This window comes from Micrasema longulum, unplaced genomic scaffold (genome assembly GCF_059751315.1).
Source record: "Micrasema longulum isolate JH-2025_06_02 unplaced genomic scaffold, ASM5975131v1 h1tg002055l, whole genome shotgun sequence".
Lineage (NCBI taxonomy): Eukaryota > Metazoa > Arthropoda > Insecta > Trichoptera > Brachycentridae > Micrasema > Micrasema longulum.
In genome coordinates this window covers 38497-57988 of record NW_028279222.1, presented here as the reverse complement: position 1 = coordinate 57988, position 19492 = coordinate 38497, and the positions used below count along the sequence as shown (strand labels likewise).

General features: G+C 30.2%; 1 protein-coding gene across 2 annotated transcripts in view; it reads left to right on the top strand.

The window, feature by feature from the left end:
* Positions 1-9819, top strand: part of LOC148273173 (protein kinase C, brain isozyme-like) — a 49009-nt gene extending 39190 nt beyond the window's left edge. The window contains exons 3-11 of one of the 2 annotated variants that reach the window (XM_088239064.1): positions 1401-1554; positions 2361-2478; positions 3316-3558; positions 4033-4206; positions 5289-5380; positions 6377-6578; positions 7078-7266; positions 7721-7861; positions 8693-9819. In XM_088239064.1, the coding sequence (XP_088095190.1) occupies positions 1401-1554; positions 2361-2478; positions 3316-3558; positions 4033-4206; positions 5289-5380; positions 6377-6578; positions 7078-7266; positions 7721-7861; positions 8693-8845 (1466 nt within the window). In that variant the 3' untranslated portion in view covers positions 8846-9819. The remainder of the gene's footprint in view (positions 1-1400; positions 1555-2360; positions 2479-3315; positions 3559-4032; positions 4207-5288; positions 5381-6376; positions 6579-7077; positions 7267-7720; positions 7862-8692) is intronic. The other variant, XM_088239065.1, reaches the window with a different exon arrangement.
* Positions 9820-19492: the final 9673 nt, after the last annotated feature.

The following is a 19492-nucleotide window of genomic DNA, read 5'->3' as shown; positions in this document are numbered from 1 at the left end:
AAGCGTTTCATGGTATAACAATAAAATATGTAGTGCCTTAAGACAGTACCCTATGCATGACTGGATGCGGATAGGGAAACGATGAAGGTTGTTAAGGATCGGTGGATGGTACAAAAAATACTCTTCCGGGGTTCTAGTCATATTTCGCACGTAGTTTTGTATTAGAGATGGGCGCTTCGGTTATTTAAAAGTAGTAGCAGTAACGGTTACTGTTTTATTTTATTTATTTATTTAAATCTTTATTTAAATCTTAAAGTAGGGCACACATATCATACATATTGTTATGTGTGTTCTAATAATAACATTGCAAATATATTTAATTTATAAATTGTTTATCACATATGTCTTGACCATTATTTTAAATTTTGATAGGTTTTTTTCTTCATAAATATTTTTTTCCATTTCGTAATACTTTTTAATTGTTTTAAATAAAATTTAATTTTGTGACTTTGCCTTTTTCCTAAATGGAAGTCTAATTTTGTTCTTTTCTCTAGTATTGTGATCGTGTTCATGCTGGTTCCGATCAATTTTTTTCCAAAATTCTGTTTTTTTATTAGAGTTTATAATTTTATGAACAAATATCATTGTATTGTAAAATATTCTTTGTTTATATGTTAATAATTTCATTTCATTTACCATCGACTTTACCCTCGTGTATCTGTTTTTTTTCAAAATGATTCTAAAGGCTTTATTTTGTAATACAGTTAGTTTATCTATGTTTTCTTTGTTTGATAAAAATAAAATACTACTACAGTAGTTAACGTGTGGTTCAATAATTGCTTTGTAAATAGTTTTGCAAGAGTCCTTATCAATAAATCTTCTGATCCTTCCCAAAATTGATATTTTTTTTGCAATCTTTTTTATTACCATCTTAGCGTTTTGGTGAAATGTAAGTTTTGAATCCAACATTACACCTAAATATTTCATTTCAGTGACTTCATTAAGTTTTTCATTTTCTATTACAATTGATGGTGTAATTTCTATTCTTTTGTTTCCTGTATTCATATATTCAGTTTTGTTAACATTTCATTTTAATTTATTAATTTTTAGCTACAGTGATACATTATTAAGATCATGATTTAGTCTGTCCATAATTGTTTTATAATTTTCTCCCGATATATATATTAAGGCATCGTCTGCAAAGGTCTTATTTTTGAATATTCTAATGTTTCGACAATATCATTTATGATATTGTTTATATATGTTTATATGTTTCGTAAATAAAACTGTTTCAAAATAACAGTTCATAGTAGCATGGGCAAAAAATCTAGTACAAGCAACTGCTAGAACAGTTTCACATAAGTTAATTACACTGTTAACCGTTTCACGTACCGTGACCAGTTTTTCATTTTCACGGGGGGTTCATCTTATATTTGAAGGTGTTTTGTGATGATTTTCAGTTCGGCAGGGGAGAAATCTCATCCCCATGGATCCCAATGGTCTGTCTGATCCATATGTCAAGTTGAAGCTGATTCCCGACTCCGACAACGTGAAGAAGAAATCCAAAACTATCCGCAGCTCCCTCAACCCCGTGTGGAATGAGACTCTAACGTTGTGAGTATTTATCATTTATGTTTGTCCCCTTGAAAGGGTGGCGATTTGCTGATGAATGTTCATAAATCCAATGTGATGGTTTTTTTAAAGCGATGAAAGTATGACTAAATGTGAGATCATTGTGATCAGGTATGTTTACTAGGAATAGAAATGCTATGGAGGGTGCGTTCTGGGAACAGGGTAAACGGTGCACTAAAATCAAGCTCGGAAAAAAATTATTGTCGCAGGAGGCAAAATTAGCAGTTCACAATGGAGTCCTGGTGCCAAAACTTATATATAGAAGCAAAATAAGAAAACAGGGGTGGAAGTGGGCTGAACACTGTTGAAATGTGATCTCTTAGGCGAATGTGTGGTAAAACTATGTACGATAGGTGTACAATTGTCAAGATCCGTGTATTATGTAAGGCTTAGAGAAGCATTATAGAATAAACGGCGAAAGAACGGCTAAAAATGACGATGCAAATGTCGATGGATGCAGGAAACGAGGAAATCTGAGAAGTACATGGTGATACCAAATCCTAAAAATTCTTCAAGATTGACATGTCAAAAGTCGGAATATTCAGCGTTCATTTATGAGTAAATGTATGAAAATAGAGGAAGCGAATTCTGTATGCAAAGACTGAATAATATTGCATTCTATCATATCTGTCTACCTCTACGCCGAAACGGCGTAATAGTTTGTTTGTTTATGTCTGTTCAAATATTTGTTGACTGCTTATATTAACTCCTGAGAAAATTCATCAAGTTTGCCTGAACTTTCTTTCTTAAATATTATTTCTTAACCCACGTTTTTTTTTCTTTTTCAGTGAGTTGAAGGCCGAAGATAAGGACAGGCGCTTGCTGATTGAAGTGTGGGATTGGGATCGAACCTCTCGTAATGACTTCATGGGTTCGCTGTCATTCGGAATATCAGAAATCATTAAGGTGTGTTTATCTATTCAATAATTTACAGGCTTTTTTACAGATAAGTTTCACATTGTTTTGTCACGACTTGTTAGAAATAGTCTTCTTATCCATGTTAAATTAGTTGCATAATAATTTTGATTCCTTCACATTTCATTTAACGAGCTTAATGTTTTTTTGTTTTTTTTTTTTTGTTTAAACAACTTTTCGTATCTTAATTAGAAGGCATTAAAAATATTATAAAATTCTTGCTATATTATATAGTAGGAATTCTTATATGGAAAATAAAGATGGTACAAAATGGAATATTTGGATTATCAGTAAACATGTAAATAATAAATGACACTAATTCATTATTGCAATACCCGCTTTAAAATTTTCCTTTCACATATAATAATATATTATTCTAGATTCCTTCTGAATAAAAATTTCAGAATATATAAATGTCATGCAATAAAGCAAAAACCTACGTCTAGCATAAACAAAATTAAAAACGGCTTTTCAGATAATATTTTATGCCTAATCATTTTTTTAAATATAAATTGACCTTTAACTATGTTTTTTTAGCCCTTTAAAATTTATTTTTACGTAGGTTCATTGTTTTTATTTTCATTTTTTTTTTTTTTTTTTTCGTTTACTTTTATTATGTGGTGTTTTATTAAGTATTTAATAAATTTTATTTTTGAGTAAAATTAATATTTAAAGCATTAACTTTAAAAGTTTATATCTATGTGCATACATATTTTATTTTACTTGACTTTCGAAATGTTTACAAATCAAAAAATTTAATGGAACTAAGAAAAGTATGTTTTTTTTTCTTTAAATAATGGGTGATATTTTAAAAATATTTTTTTACAGGCCCCTGCAGATGGGTGGTTCAAACTCCTCACGCAAGAAGAAGGCGACTTCTACAACGTCCCGGTTCCGGAAGAGGGTGCTGACTTGGCCCAACTTAAGACCCAGATGAGGAAGACTTCGATTAGCAAGAAGGCCACTCTCGGAGCGGACAAGGATGTTCCGCACAACATGGCCAATAAGGATATTATTAGAGCCTCGGATTTCAACTTTTTAATGGTCCTCGGAAAAGGCTCGTTCGGAAAGGTGTGTACATAAAAGTAACAGTAAAACTAAGTATTCATTTTTAGATTTTTCTACACCCCTTAAGTGTAATTACTACTCAGTCAAAGTAGAGGGGTATGCAGAAGGCTGTAAATATCTCATGCTGTACCATATGTATCTTTCCCAGTCTTAATTCCTGGCAAGGGAAACATGAAATATTTGATTTTCAGGTCTTCAATTCAATAATTAACTGTCCCTGGACTGGCACCTATAAGACTGTTCACTTTACCTTCTATATAACAAAAAAGTTTCATGGAAGATACACTGCAATTGGAGTATGAATGAAGTGCCCCATGTACCGCTGGGTGCGAATAGGCAAACGATGACAGTGGTGATTATCTGAGAGTTCTCATGGAGTGCAGATATCAGTTCATAAACAGAACTTTAATGAACACAAGGCACATTACGCACTCAAAGAAATCGTAGTTTACTGCTGACCTTATTGTTTTGTTTTAGGTGATGTTGGCGGAAAGAAAAGGTACTGACGAGCTGTATGCCATCAAGATATTGAAGAAGGATATAATTATCCAGGATGATGATGTAGAGTGTACTATGGTGGAGAAGAGAGTTCTTGCGCTCTCCAGTAAGCCCCCATTCCTTGTGCAGCTGCACTCCTGCTTCCAAACCATGGTACAACATATTATTACAGAAGTTTTATAATAATATTTACTTACATTATGATAATATATTCTCTGTTCTCTGATTCTGACATGAATTCGCTGTAATAATTTTGTGAAATTGATCCAATCCCAGGAATTGCTGAAGCAGCTTTTAACATGGTGTGTGCGGTCTGAAACTCTAGCCTATACTTGGTCAAAATGAATTGCTGATCATTAAATTTTTGTATAATGTCGGTACTGTAATAGGGGTGCAAATCCTGGCACCTTACCAAAACATATAACTACAAACTTCTCAGTTTTGAGAGTAAGGGTTTTAAGATAATATTAGGTATAATGTGGTTAGATTTCATGACAAACATTGAAGTCCGAGAATGGACGTAGCATCAACATATAACAAGCGTTTTGAGGATGTAGCGGTGGACCTGACTTGGACACGTGCTGCGGATGCCTCAGGAGAGCCTTAACCCAAGCTGCCTCTTCACACCTGCAGGCTGTCGCCGTCCTGGAAGGCTGTTGAGGACGATTTTTCGGCTTAATTAGGCGGAACTAAGGGACGCGGAATTGACGTGGGAGGAGGCTAGAGTGTTAGCTAGCGTTACACATGCTTTATTTAGGAGCAAATGTGGAAAAAGAAAGAAGAATAATTTACTGAAACGATCTATACATGAATTATCATAAATATCACAGAATTGTTATTTTGAATGCAGAGAAACATCCAACGGTGACTCGCTAGATATTTCCATTTATTTAGTTTCCATTTACTTATTTAGTTGTTTGCGTAATGAAATTCGCAACCATGTTTAGGAACATTTTCGATTCTGAAACAACTCTATCGGGAGTTTTTTGGGATTAAAGTATAATCAGAGATGATAGAACTTCCAATTATTATATTATTTAAAACATTCAAGTTTGTTAGGGAAAATCCTCGGTGGAAGTGAATTGTATTTAGTGACCAGTTTTATTACTTTCGCGACATCATCAAGACTGGTCTTGACGTTTCGAAAGATTCAGTCTTGAAGATGCCGCATAATTAATTTTAATTGATATTTATAATTCATCAATTCATTTGTTTGACTTATTTTTTCATTTTAGGACCGCCTATATTTCGTAATGGAGTATGTCAATGGTGGTGACTTGATGTTCCAAATCCAACAGTGTGGAAAGTTCAAGGAACCTGTTGCTGTGTATGTATTCTTATCGGAAAAAAATTTTCTTTTCTGTTTTTGTGCTTTTTTCTAAAATATCTATTTACAAAAATTAAATGCTTAAAATAAGCGCAATAGCAGATTTTCCTGGTTAAAAAAATTATCTGTTAGTGGAAACAATTTAATTATTCCTAGGGAGACAGCATGAAGCCAGTTTTAGTTACTTTGCAAAACATGTTAAACCCTTTAATGCTCAAATTGTAGAAGTGTCACTTTTGAGATCACGATTAGGGCTATATCTAATCCAGTATTGTATTGTACTTGGTCCTTATTGTTTATTTTACTACTTACTGGTTAGCTCGATTACATCAAGTGAACGATAAATCAATTTCCTTGCATACTACTGAGCTCACATTTGGAACTTATCGTCCGCAGTTCTGGAATATATTGTTGTTTTCAGTTTTTAATTTATTTCAACAGAGAGGGAAAACATTTTTGAGAAGGGAATATGGAAGTCTAGGCTTATGACCTGTCATTGGCTGGTTTAAGTGGCCACTTTACACACTGTGTAACATTCACCATTCTGCCCATGTTTGAACATCCACATTTCCTCAACTCTTCCATCTGTTGACTTTTGTGAAGTAAAAGAGCTGAAACCTTTATCACGTGGGTGAGATTCATCCGGCTGAACCAAATCACCTACTAGGCAACGCTTGAAAACAATTTTCTGGAGGAAATCCTTCCAGTCTGCAAGCATTTGAACATACTCAAACATTGTTGTTTTCATTTGTTTATTGCCAAACTTATTTTATTAGTTTATTACTTTTATTGTTTAATAATAATACTTCGAGGAAATTCTTGTTTTTATAAAATGATATTAAATGCACCGTGGTTAGCTTTGAGATAACTAAAAATTTCTGATTATCTTGAAAACTAATTTGTTTTCCAAAAGTTTTATGTCACTGAACTTATCGCAGGTCCGGCTCTGATTAGTGTTTTCCAGTTCATTAGTGATTACAGTTTGACTTTTTTTAGGTTTTACTCCAGCGAAATAGCCATCGGCCTCTTCTATCTCCACTCTAGAGGAATTGTGTATCGAGACTTGAAACTGGATAATGTTCTACTGGATCAAGATGGACACATTAAAATAGCTGACTTTGGAATGTGCAAGGAAGGAATCAACGGAGATAAGACTACCAAAACATTCTGTGGCACTCCGGATTATATTGCCCCTGAGGTAAAATAATAAAATTTCACACCAGTAATTCTGCTGTTCCCTGTTAAATGACTTTTTATTTGGCATTTTACTATTTTAAACATTGAACATATTCGTTGCTCAATACTACATATGCAGTCTTTTTTTATATTTATTTATTTTTAAGGAATAGTTACAATCATATTTATTGATTACATTTTTAAAAAATACTCATTTAATGAACTAGTAGAGTTCCTCTTCGTGTGTTATAGGTGTATGTGCTTATTTACATTTGTGTTATTGTTAGTGAATGTGTCAGTCAATGTAGAAAAGTATATTTGTGAGAGTAATGGTGAATCCTAGAGAGGTGGAGCATGAGGAGACAAAATTATTATGATATTCTTAAAATTATCTTTAGTAAAAACATACATATAAGATCATTTTCATATGAATGTGTCCAGTTCTAAATTATTCAGATTTTTTTAGACGTTAGCTCTTCATTTTTACTAATGATGTTTTCTTTTCAAAAAATCTTCTTTAGATTATCTTATACCAACCGTACGGGCGTTCTGTGGATTGGTGGGCATATGGAGTTCTCTTGTACGAGATGCTGGTGGGACAGCCTCCCTTTGATGGAGAGGATGAAGAGGAACTCTTTGCAGCCATCACAGATCACAACGTCAGCTACCCCAAGACTCTGAGCAAAGAGGCGAAGGAAGTTTGCAAAGGAGTATGTAATCTTTCAAAAACTATGTATATTTTAATCAAGTTTTTATAAAGGGACATTTGTAATTACGTATTTAGTAAGTTCTCTGTAATTTTACATTTGATAGGAAGCCAGAAATGATACCCAAAAATTTTCCTGTCTTGCTTTAACATTTTGAGAAATACATCATATAGTTGAAATTGTTACAGTTTAATCATTTAATCCTCTTTACAATTTTGTACGCAAAATTGAATTTCCAATATTTTATTCATTTTTTAAAAAAAATGTATTCATTTTTTGGTAAGAACATGTGAAATCAACAAAATTGGTTATTTTTTGGTAAGAACATTCAAAATTTTGTCTTTTTACAATGCTTATAAACTAACATATTCCGTCCTCAAACAAAAATTTATGTTTCCAATACAAAAATTCAGATATTTGTATAATTGTTATCATTTTATGCATTAATTTTTTTTAGTTCTTGACAAAGAATCCTGTTAAACGTTTGGGATGTGGACCGAGAGGGGAAGAAGATGTACGTGGACACGCTTTCTTCCGTCGTATAGATTGGGAACGTATTGAAAGTCGAGAAGTACAACCTCCCTTCAAACCTAAGATTGTAAGGCTTTTAAATATTTATATAACATAATAGGGGTAATTTTCAAATTTAAATTAATTTTTGTTGGGCCAAAATAACATTGAAAATAAAACAAAATATTTATGTTGTTAAATCAGGCCTGTAATCGGAACCCTTGGGCAAAGGCTCAATATTATGAAAGCATTATATTCTCCAACAGAAAGAGTATTTGCCTCTTAAACATAGTTTCATTGGTGTGTAAGATGTCAATCTCCAAAGTGGTCATGTTCAGCTGCCTGACTGCTCTTCCAATCGGCATAACCAGAGACAGGTTGGTTCTGGAAGCCGGAAGGTAAAACAGTATGTGCTGACGCTCTCTGAGATATCCATCAGGAACATAAAAATTGATACTCATCAAAATGGTCGAAAGTTCTCGATTTGACCTTTTATTAGCATGGAAAATTGGGTCAGTGTGAATGCATCCCTTCTAAGTTTGAAATTGTTGGTCCCCAGCATGCCCAAGAGGAATGCAGTTGGATTATTTCAAAGTCAAAAAGTAATCAAATTGAAGATTATTTTTTTCAAAACAATGTATAAAAAAAAAGATAAACTTTTTATAAATTATAAATTAGATTATCTTCAGGGTTAGTTGTATGGTGTAATTTATTATTATTAACAATGATTTTTTAACTGAAACTTCCAGATTAACATACTTTTGCATTTATCTGCCATCGAAACTCGAATTGTCACCTCTTTTATTCAGAAAATGTTTATGTGAGACAGCATCTTGTTTCTGGCCAGCACCTGTCCTTACTGAACGCAACTCATTCTGTATTCAAAGTCTTACAAGATGTTTTGTTTGTTACTCCACAGAAACATCGTAAGGACGTGAGTAACTTTGACAAGCAGTTCACAAGCGAAAAGACGGATCTCACTCCAACGGACAAGTTATTCATGATGAACCTCGACCAAACAGAGTTTATGGGATTCTCGTTCCTCAATCCCGAGTATATTCAGCATGTATAAACACTTGTATGTGCTACGACTTAGCATTAGTTTCATTCTCTGGGCGATCATTATTTATAGAAGATGACAGACCTGGTGATCTTTATGTGATCTTCCGTTGTCCAAACAAGTATTGTTTTACCTTCTGAATGAGGAAGTTTGTTGTTTTTCTTTTCTATTTGTTTAAGAAACTACTTAAGCTGTTACCTTAGCTGTTTATTTAATTGCTTTATTTTATTGCTTTATTTTATTGCCACTCTAAAAAAAAATTAAATGATAGGTAGTGTAAAGCAATGCAAACCTATCAGTGAGTTTTAGGATGAAGAAAACTAGATATTACTCTGCTAAACTGTCATTTGTCAGATGCTTCGCTAACTTCATACCATCTGACGTGCGATGATCAAATTTCGTTTCTTATGTCCAATAATGTTACATTATGAGTACTCATGAGTGATGAACTAATCTTCATATGACAATTAATGACTACACGTAACGCAGGTTTGAAATATTTTAAAGTTCAAACTATTTTTTTATTTTATTTTGAAAATGTTTTGCCATGCAATTAAATAATGTTTCTTATCATATCCTGCAAAACCTTTTTAAAATCCAATTTCAGGTAACCCAAACTTCCTCATTGTGTTAATAAATACCCACATTGGTATGTGAATGTAATTCATTGTAAAACCAACTAACTCTAAATTTTATGTTTAGTTCATTATTTGATCTGATTCATGTACATTTCTGTTTTATTATTTAATTTGATTTATGTTGCCATAATTTACAGTGATCAACAGAACATAAAGTGCTTTATTTCAATTATAAATGTTTTTACAGTATTCATAGACATTCCAAATTTCTGATGTCAATAATCTCAACTTAGAATCAAAATAATATTATAATTTTATTATTGATTAATTTCGACTCTTCTTTATTATTAATTTATTGGTTGTGTTTTTTTAATGTAATTTGACTAATAATCTTATAATGCAACAAAACACAAATCTCATAAAATGAGTAAATTTTTATCTAAAAACAATTCAAAACATTTTTCTTTTTATTCATCAAATCTTATGTTATTAATGCAAAACTATTGTGTATGTTTCAAATACTCATTATTTAAGCTAAATGTAATAACAAAACAGCATTAATTTATTCCAATTTTTCGTTTCTGACATTTCAATTATTTCTATTAATATTATCGTAAAATTAGCATGTAAGTGATTATGGAAATTTTTAAGATTTCATGTATAATTATGTAATTGGGTTTGGGGATGTTTAACCTATTTATAAAAGTATTACTTGTCCTCGAATCGTGCTCGAAACATATTGAATATGATAAAATACTATATTTAATTTATGCCTAAACAATTAATAAGATTTTCAATGGATAAAATATGTTTTTATTACATAGGTACTTCTTTTTATTAAAAGTTGATCATATTATTACCTACCTGCGTACTTAATTAAAATGTTTCTTCCTCGTAGTTGATATTTTTGTTTGTCTTTTTATTTATTTCTCCTTTCAATATTTGATAAATATCTGAAAATATATCTCTATACCTACGGTTTAAAATAAATTTACTTCTTGACCAATGTATTTCTTTAGTGGTAGATATTTTCTTAAATGTAGCCTTACTAAAATTGATGCCAGGTGTGGTTATAATACTGATAGAATTTTAAGAGAGTTAGTAGTCTAGAATCTCAATATCGTTTATTGATATTTTAAAATAAGAATTTTAATATTTACCCCGATAAATCAAAATAAAATAAAATATTTAGGATAATATTCACATGTTTCTCTGATATTTTAACATTCATCATTTTTAATTTACTTTTTAAAATGTAATATAATAATCTGTTTTTCAATGTGAACAAACACATTCCATACATTTTAGAGTTATTGTAGGAAATAGTTTTTTTGTGGTCATATCTGTAACATTACTGAGTCCCAAATTTGTAGAGTTGTTTTCCCCATTTAAGCACTCAACATTTCATTTTATTTTTCTTTAAAATTGTAGTTTACATTTTGTTTCAACAATTTTGATTATATTTGCTAGTTATAATATGGTTTATGTAACATACTTGAAACATTGTTATCCTTATAATAGTGCTAGAATAATTTAATAAATATACATTAATAATCTCTGTACTTACTGTTATAGATATAATAATTTATTGGTGGGTCGTATGTTGAATTTTTTGCTACAAATATTCATGCTCTATTTACTCTTTTTACTCCTATTTTTAGATTTACCATATTGCTCATTATACACCTTTGTAACCAGATAAAATGTGCACCTTTTATAAGAGATGCAAAAATGATATTCACAGGATTAATTATTATTTTAAACATTTCTATGTTTTTCAATTTAACTCTCTCCTTCCTTATTTTTTTTTTGCGAGATAAAGCAATATTTATTACATTTTGATTACTTATGTAACCTTAGAATTTTCTATGTTTTATTTATTTATTTACCAAATACATACGATGGGAATGTTATTGTTAAACTAAAGAACTTTTCTTCATAAAATTTACTGTAAAGACAATTCCTTTCCACCATTTTGTGCGGAATAAAAAAACAATATAAAGAATATTTTAATACAAATTGAATTCAGTTTTTTTGTGTCTCCTATAAAATTTACATAAAATACATGCAAATTATAATTCAATGATAACAATAATGTGCAATAATACACCATACTTCTCTATGTAGGCATTGAATGAATTTTTCCTACTCAAATTGAAACATAAATAATAACAGTTATCAATATTTCAGCTTATAATCTTTACATTTTTAAAAGTTTTTTAAAAAAAATATTCTAACATTAGAGTCGGTTCAAAAATCAAGAATAGCAAAGTGGTACCACTTTACCGTTATATTAAACCGTTTTAATTGTTCTTCTAAGAAAAATCTCTATTTTCCTATAACTATTACATAATAAATCTTTCCAATTCGGTAATCTTGAGTAAAACACTTTTATACTGAATATATTATAATGATGTATTTTAAGGTTGTCTTTTGTAAATTAACTATATCAACTGCCTTTTCTATATAAATACTATATAGTTTTCATATCTTTCATATTTTTAAGAATCCGATGAAAACTTTACGATTAAAATTAACCTAATTATGGTAAATTCTTAGTCTTTCATAATTAGCTACTATTTAGAGTTTCTTAAAAAATTGACATTAATGTTTCTTATGTGTGAACGCTACCTTCATTTACTGATATATTTTTCAGTTATTGAAGATATCTTCAGCTTTTATATTTCAACTTTTAAAAAATTGTTGATTGTTTCTTTACATTTTGTAATACTGTACAAAATACAATGTTGTGTTATCTTTGCTAGTTTTTTATGTATTTATATATTGTATTTTCTGTGACAGTTATTAGATTTCATAGAGCTTTTAATTGTGATTAAACTTATTATAAATTAAGCTTAGGATAAAGTGATTAAAATTCATTTAAAATAAATGTTATACATACATCCTACGATAAGTACGCTAGCCTTCACATTTATAGAAGATATAAGACAAAACCTATATAATAGGTATGTAGCACTCATAATAACATATGCGTTTAGGACAAATTAATGTCACTCATTGAATCTTTCTTTAATACTGTGCCAAATCATTTGGATATAAGATAACATATTTCTCAATGTATGCATGTGACTTTTATCAATTTAGATAAAATGTACATATTTTTCAAGGTGTCATTATTTCGATATTTGAATTTAGGAACTTTTAATATTCACAATGCACATTAATTAAACATTTTAAAGAATTACACAAAGTAAATCATAATTTGCACACATTATTAGATAACTATAAATTTTTATCCATTTTACTATTTATCATATTTCAAGTAATTGTGTACTAAAAACTTTTTATCTGTATTAATTGGTAAACTTAGATATTTTTAATGATATCACTTTTGAACAATTAAATTTTACAATAAATTTTCCGTAATCTCTAAAACCTTTTTTTAAATTAATGAATATATACTTATGTAATATGTCTTTTGCACATACAATATGGCCACATGCTTTATAGATGGGTCGCCAACTGTTCCGGAATTCCGGGATTCTTCCGGAAATAGTTTTGTTTTTTTATCAGCTAAAATCTTCCAGAATCGATTGCTGTATGATGATTATTATTTGTTTCAAAAAGTTTGTGGAGTTGTAGCTAGGGTAAAAAAATGTTTGATTTGTTTACAAATCATGATTGCAGATGCCACAGCTTAGCGTAACTTAACTTTTGTCAACGAGTCATTCAGATTCGATAAGCAGTGTAAAACAGTACAATTTTAAGAAAACATAAATGTAGCTAGTAAGTTCTGACATTTGTTTGATTATATGTTAAATCATTTTCAAAATTATGTTTTGTGAATAAATAGATTAGACATATTTTTTTGTTGTCAAATGTTATTTTTTAGTTTACCTCCCGAATTTTCGATTGAGTTGTCAGTTGGCAACTCTTCTTATAGACCCAAAGCCATAATACAGAAAACGTGTGTATAGGTGATTTATTACATAAATATTTATCCTAACAAAATTTAAAAAGTTTTATTAAAATTATTGTATTATGTAATCAACATAAACTGAACCCAAGCAATTTTAGTATTGATTTGTTTATTTTAAATAGCATTATCGGCTGTTACCTTTCTGTTATAATAATAATGTTAATGAAATAGTTATGTTCTGATTTAGTGAAAAACTATGGTACTTCATATTTTGTGCATGCGATACAATGATTATAATAATAATAGGTATTTAAATTGTACTTACTTATAATACATTCAGGGCTGCATTTCTCATATGGACACTATTGGACATAATTTCAATGGATTTTCTTTACTTTTTACAGTTGTATGCATGCGAATGCAATATATGCAAAAAATATTTAATAAATTATCTAGTTTATCAGTTTCTCCTTGAAAAGGTTGAATGAAAACAATAGTTATCTGCATTTATTTATGCTTTAGTTTATCCAGGACATTTTTTTTTATTGATTTCAACCCAGTCAACTAAATCAAAATCAACTAATTGAAATAGCTGCAGAAGAAACATCTAATGAAGTAGAAACATTAGCACTCAAAAAAAATATATAGTAAGGCCCGCAAGGAAAAACTATAGAGGAATTTCTTTATTGTGTACAACTTTTAAATTATTTACAAGTATGCTTAAAACAAGGTTTGAGCAAAAGATTACCAATAGAGAGGAACAACAGGGTTTTAAACCAAATCGATCCTCCACAAACGCAATTTTTATTTTAAGGCAGGTAACAGAAAAGGCAATACGTATATAGAATACAATAAAGTTGCATATCATTGGTGACACCGTAACACCGCATAACCTGTTTTTTTTTTAAAAATGTTTTAGAGAGACTAAGAACTGTTAGTTTTCAATTATTGCTAATTTCACTCTAAATAATGATAGTTTTTTGTTACTTCAGTGGTATTTTTGGTTGGTTAAAATCGTAAGTAATGTATTGAAAAAACACTTTTTCAGATCCCCCGCCAAAAAATTCAATTGATAGTTACGCGGTATTGTAGTATTACCGACTATATATATGTTTTGCGGACTTGACTAATTATACAAATACTACTAAAGGGAGGAATATCGAATGCAATAGTAAAGACTTTTCACGATTTCTATACAAACTGCAAAACAAAAATTTAAGTTGATAATGAATAATCCAAGGAAATTCCAGCAAGTAATAGTTAATATACAGGGAGAAAGTCTGAGCCATTTTTTGTTTAATCTTGTAAGGCAATAAAATAATTAATATTATATGCTATGTAGATGATGCAGTTATAATAGCTGAATCTGAGGATGACCTACAAAGAATGCTGTAGTTCCACCTAGTATCACAAAGGCAAGACATGTCAATATCAGTCAGCTGAACAAAAAGTCTTACAATATCCAGACAACAAAATAAGGTGTAAGCTGACTACTGACAACAACCCAGTGGAACAGGTCATGAGTTTCAGATGCCGGGGAGTAGAAATCTCAAGTCATAGCGATTTGTACACTGAAGTCGGAGAAGAGGAAGAAATAAATACATGCGTATCGATAGCCAGGTCGGGATATACAAGACATGTGTAAGATCCATCATGATGTATGCTGTGGAAGCCCGGGCTGACACTGTTCGTACCAAAGGGCTACTCAAAACTGCTGAAATGAAGGTTTTAAGGTCTATTACTGGAAAGACGCTCCGATATTGAATCCGGAATACTATAACTAGAGATGCATGTGAAATAGAGGATATCGTGGGACGGAGCAGATCCTGAAGTTAATGGTGGGACCTTGTGTTCAGGATGAGCAATGACAGACTTATGTACGCTGCAGTCAATAAAGGGAAGACCACCCGAGAGATGGAAGAACATTTGGACCTTATCATTTCAGGAGAACTAGTTTTCTGCTACACAGATCTTCGGATCTTTTAAAAGGAGAAGAAGATTCAAAACGTTTTAAGACTTTCAATTTCTTCGGGTAGCTCATTATACAATTTTAAACCCGTGTACAATTAGTTTTGAGGCTATTTTTTTCCTCATTGGTAATTTAAAAAAATCTTTAGTTTCATATGTATGACATTTTTGGTTGTTTAGAGCGCTGCACCAAATACAGTGTATCTCGACTAAATGTCAGATGAAGATAAGATAATCATCAGGTGCCAATTCAATGACTATGAAATATTTTAGTGTTATATCACATTTGACATAATTATTTCATGCCGACCTTGCCAGGAATCGGACCCAAGACGTTAATCATGGTAGACAAATATACCAACCATTACACCATGAAACCGATTAATCTTCTTTCCCTTTAATGCGGAGGAATTATTGCAGTAAAAAAAATATATATTCAATAAATATTGCATGTAGAACTTGCCGGGCCGCGATTATGAATGTTATCTTTATCGGTATATATCGAAACGGTGTAAACTAACATCGATATTTATGTAGGAAAATGTGTATATTTGTATGAAAATTCAAAGTATCTTCGTCGGTAACCTGTAATTGAATATGTTTAAAAAAAAATGTAAACGTAATCTATTTTTCATACAGAAAACTTAATTTTACTTAGTTGATAAAATTTAAGATAAATTTGAACTTTCCATTAGAATACGGACCCTGGGAACTTAACCATGGTTGGCAAACACGATTACTACACAAAACGTATTAAATACATTTTTAAAAAGGTTTTTTTTGATATTTAAAAAAAATCTTTTTAAATTCGGGTTTTTTTTTCCTTTAGTAGAGCCATAGAATTTAGAAGAGTCCAGAAGAAGCGTAGAATCATATGTGAATACATCGGACTGTGTCCAAAAATGCCCCCACTATGCCCCACTTTCGCCGCGCGCATTCGTGAAGTCGCCGCGTAATGTTGCACGATGGGAAAAAATATAATTATTACACAAATGTAAGGTAAAAAAAAACTATCTGTTAATTTCTCTAAAATTTTATTGAGCACGCGGAAATATTGATTGACACAACAGAGTAGATAAGTAAAGGGTCATTTAAAAAGAGTAATTGAATTAATGAACTTTGAACTTAAAATATAAAACAAATTTTATTTTACATAAAACTGATATTTTTATATCATGTTAAAAAATATTTATTTTTTTTTAAAGATAATGTCGGTCAATGTCCACCACATAGTTGCTTGATCTGAGGTCCAATTTTCATTAGTTCTCTCATTAGATGAGCAAAGTAGGGTAAAAAAATTTACTACCCTGGCAACACTAACGAAATGTCCATTTTGATTTCTTCGATAATCTGACAGATGGAAAAAAAATCCATTTTTAAGTAATGTATTTGCTACTTACACATTCATGTTTCTTTAAGATCCTAGCAGTATTTCTACACTTTAAAAGGACACAACACGGCATAGTTGAATTCAAATCAGGAGTTGCGTACTGAGCGACGTCTACAAAGAAACTAATGGGTCAAAACATAAAACTACTCATTTATGTACTCATTATGTTTAGTCGTCTTCTGTTTGATGCTCGTATGCGGTTTCTGGACTATTCTTAATTCTATGATTAAGGCCTTCTACCGAAACATGATAACATCGGCCAAAAACAAGTTACTTAGGAATATGCCAAAAAACAAGTTACTTATGTTATGAATAACAATATAGACACAAACAATAGACAACAAAAATACAAGTACAAGTACAAGTATAACATAAAATAATAATTGAAATATAACTAAACTAACAAAATTCCAACCAAAATTGAAATACTCTTAGGGGTTTCCATTCCTTTAAAGCATAAAATTTAAAATGCAAATGACGTATTAAGTAGGTAGTACCTAATTGAATTATTAAAATTAGTCCAGTCCATATGAGAAGCATCTGACAATCGTGCTTTTGAAGTAGTTCTGTAGCTGTGTAACATAGTTAATATACGAGTACATACATAAACATAATATATTATTCATGCGATAGATTTTAATAAACTTCATAAAAATTTTCCTTGTCTGTTAACAGTATTTAATTTCCTTCTCCGAGTGTTGACCATGTTTAATTTTCCAATATAACTGCACTGTTTATTTGAAAATGTTTATTATCTATTTGTCAGAATCAAAATTCCGAGTTAACTGCATATCACAATGCGTGTATTATGCAGGCAACTTTTTGATCATTCATATAGCCACTAAAATATTTTATTATGAGCACTGTTCGGATGTTCGATGATTATCTATTTATTCTGTTTTAAGTTTCCTACAGAAGTTTTATTGTCGTGGTAATTTTTCAGCCTAAATTTACGTATACAAATTAAATGCAAATACCCATATAAATTTATCTTGATTATGATTTTGGTTTGTAGAAGTTTTTTCAATATAAGTGTAAAGCTACCAAGCCAAAAGTTACTACATATTAGCATATTGGTGTTTCCTGTACAAAACAACCCTCCGAACATTTGCCTACAGTGAATTTATAACTATGAAAATAATTTTACCAAAAAACATGTTCACAGTTTGTAATATTTTATCACTGGTATCAAAAAATAACCATTTAAAAACAATATTTTTCATTACATAATAATTATTTTCTTCAAATTTGACAATACAAACCAGCTATTCTATTCTTTATTCTTCAGAAACTTTAATTTCAATGTCTTTGCACTTTTATCTTTATTTTCTGATGGTTTCAAATCACCATTTCTTTAGTAGAAGGAAAACATGGCAATTTGTCAACAAAATAATAGAAACAGGCTTTCAACAAACCTTGTATCATCGACCAATATTAGTCGGTCGATGCCTTGTATAGATTTCTGTGAAGGTTAAATGAATGAAATGATCATGATTGAAAAAAAGAATACAAAATAAAATAATGTGATGGATTAAATTCTACTTTTAAAAATATGTATAAGAGCATACAATGTGACGCGTTTCGTCTTGTTAGAATATTATCATAGAGTTTGATATAAAAAAGTCAAAGTAGAATTTAATCCAATAATATTCTTTCATTTTCGATACCTTGCCAATAATTAAAATGGAATTCTGCTAACTAACTGCATTCACAATAAATAAAGAAATCATAATGCTTTGAATTCATCATCGAACACTGCTCATAAAATATTTTTGAATTATTAGCCATTGAACTTATGAAATCTCATAAGTGAATCCACTTACGATGGCCTTAAATTATGACCAATGTATTCCTGTTATAAAATTGTGTGTTTAGACATTAGCCACATAACCTATCAACTTCCATCACCATAGGTGTAAGTTTATAATTTGGTTGGTTTATAGAAACCTGAGATCTTTTGTGTTTTTCGAAAAGTGCAGCGTTTAATTCTAATGTACAGAATAAGAAACACTTTCTCAGTGTAATCTTTGATATTGCTAATATGTATAGTAATAGTAAGTTATATTCCTCTTTATCTTAAAATATATAATGATATATCTTATTTTAAAATTATCTTTTTTATTTTTGCTTTTAATAGCAGTGTATTAATTTATTATTCTACAAAATCTGCATATATACATTTCAATATGTAAGCATTTTGATCAGAAAAACTGTAAATTACACATTTGTCTGATGATAAATTATTTATCCATCTCAAAACTTGTGAATTATGTTGTAATTTTTTATTTTAAATTTAATAATCTGACACGCTTTTCCATGGATAACCAATACTGTTTTTCTCAAAGTTATTTGTAATGAAGGTAACTGAAATAAACTATCTTCGAAAAAACAGTTTCCTACTGTTTTCAAAAACATCACTCGCAGAATTATTAATATCACATTTGTCAGATATTTTTTATCTACTATTTTAGTAATCAATAATTCTTATTCTGTTTGACTTATTTCTAATATTAATTTTTATGTATTATCATATAACACTGCTAGTATGAGTAAAAATTGACATAATAAAGAATATTTCTTGACACCAATGTTTATTTTATTTGTTTTTCTCAAGAGATATAATGTATAAATACCATCTACTATGCTAATGAAATGAAGACTTTTCAATTAAATGTAAAAAAATTTTTTTTTTAATAATTAACTTCATTTTTCACATTAAATAAAACATGTAAACCTGATTGTGGTCTCGTGGTATCTCGATCAGAGGCCCGAGGTTCAAACCTTCAATCTTTGCATTATTTACTACTCACTGATAGAAAATAAAAATTCAAATTGCGGCAGAC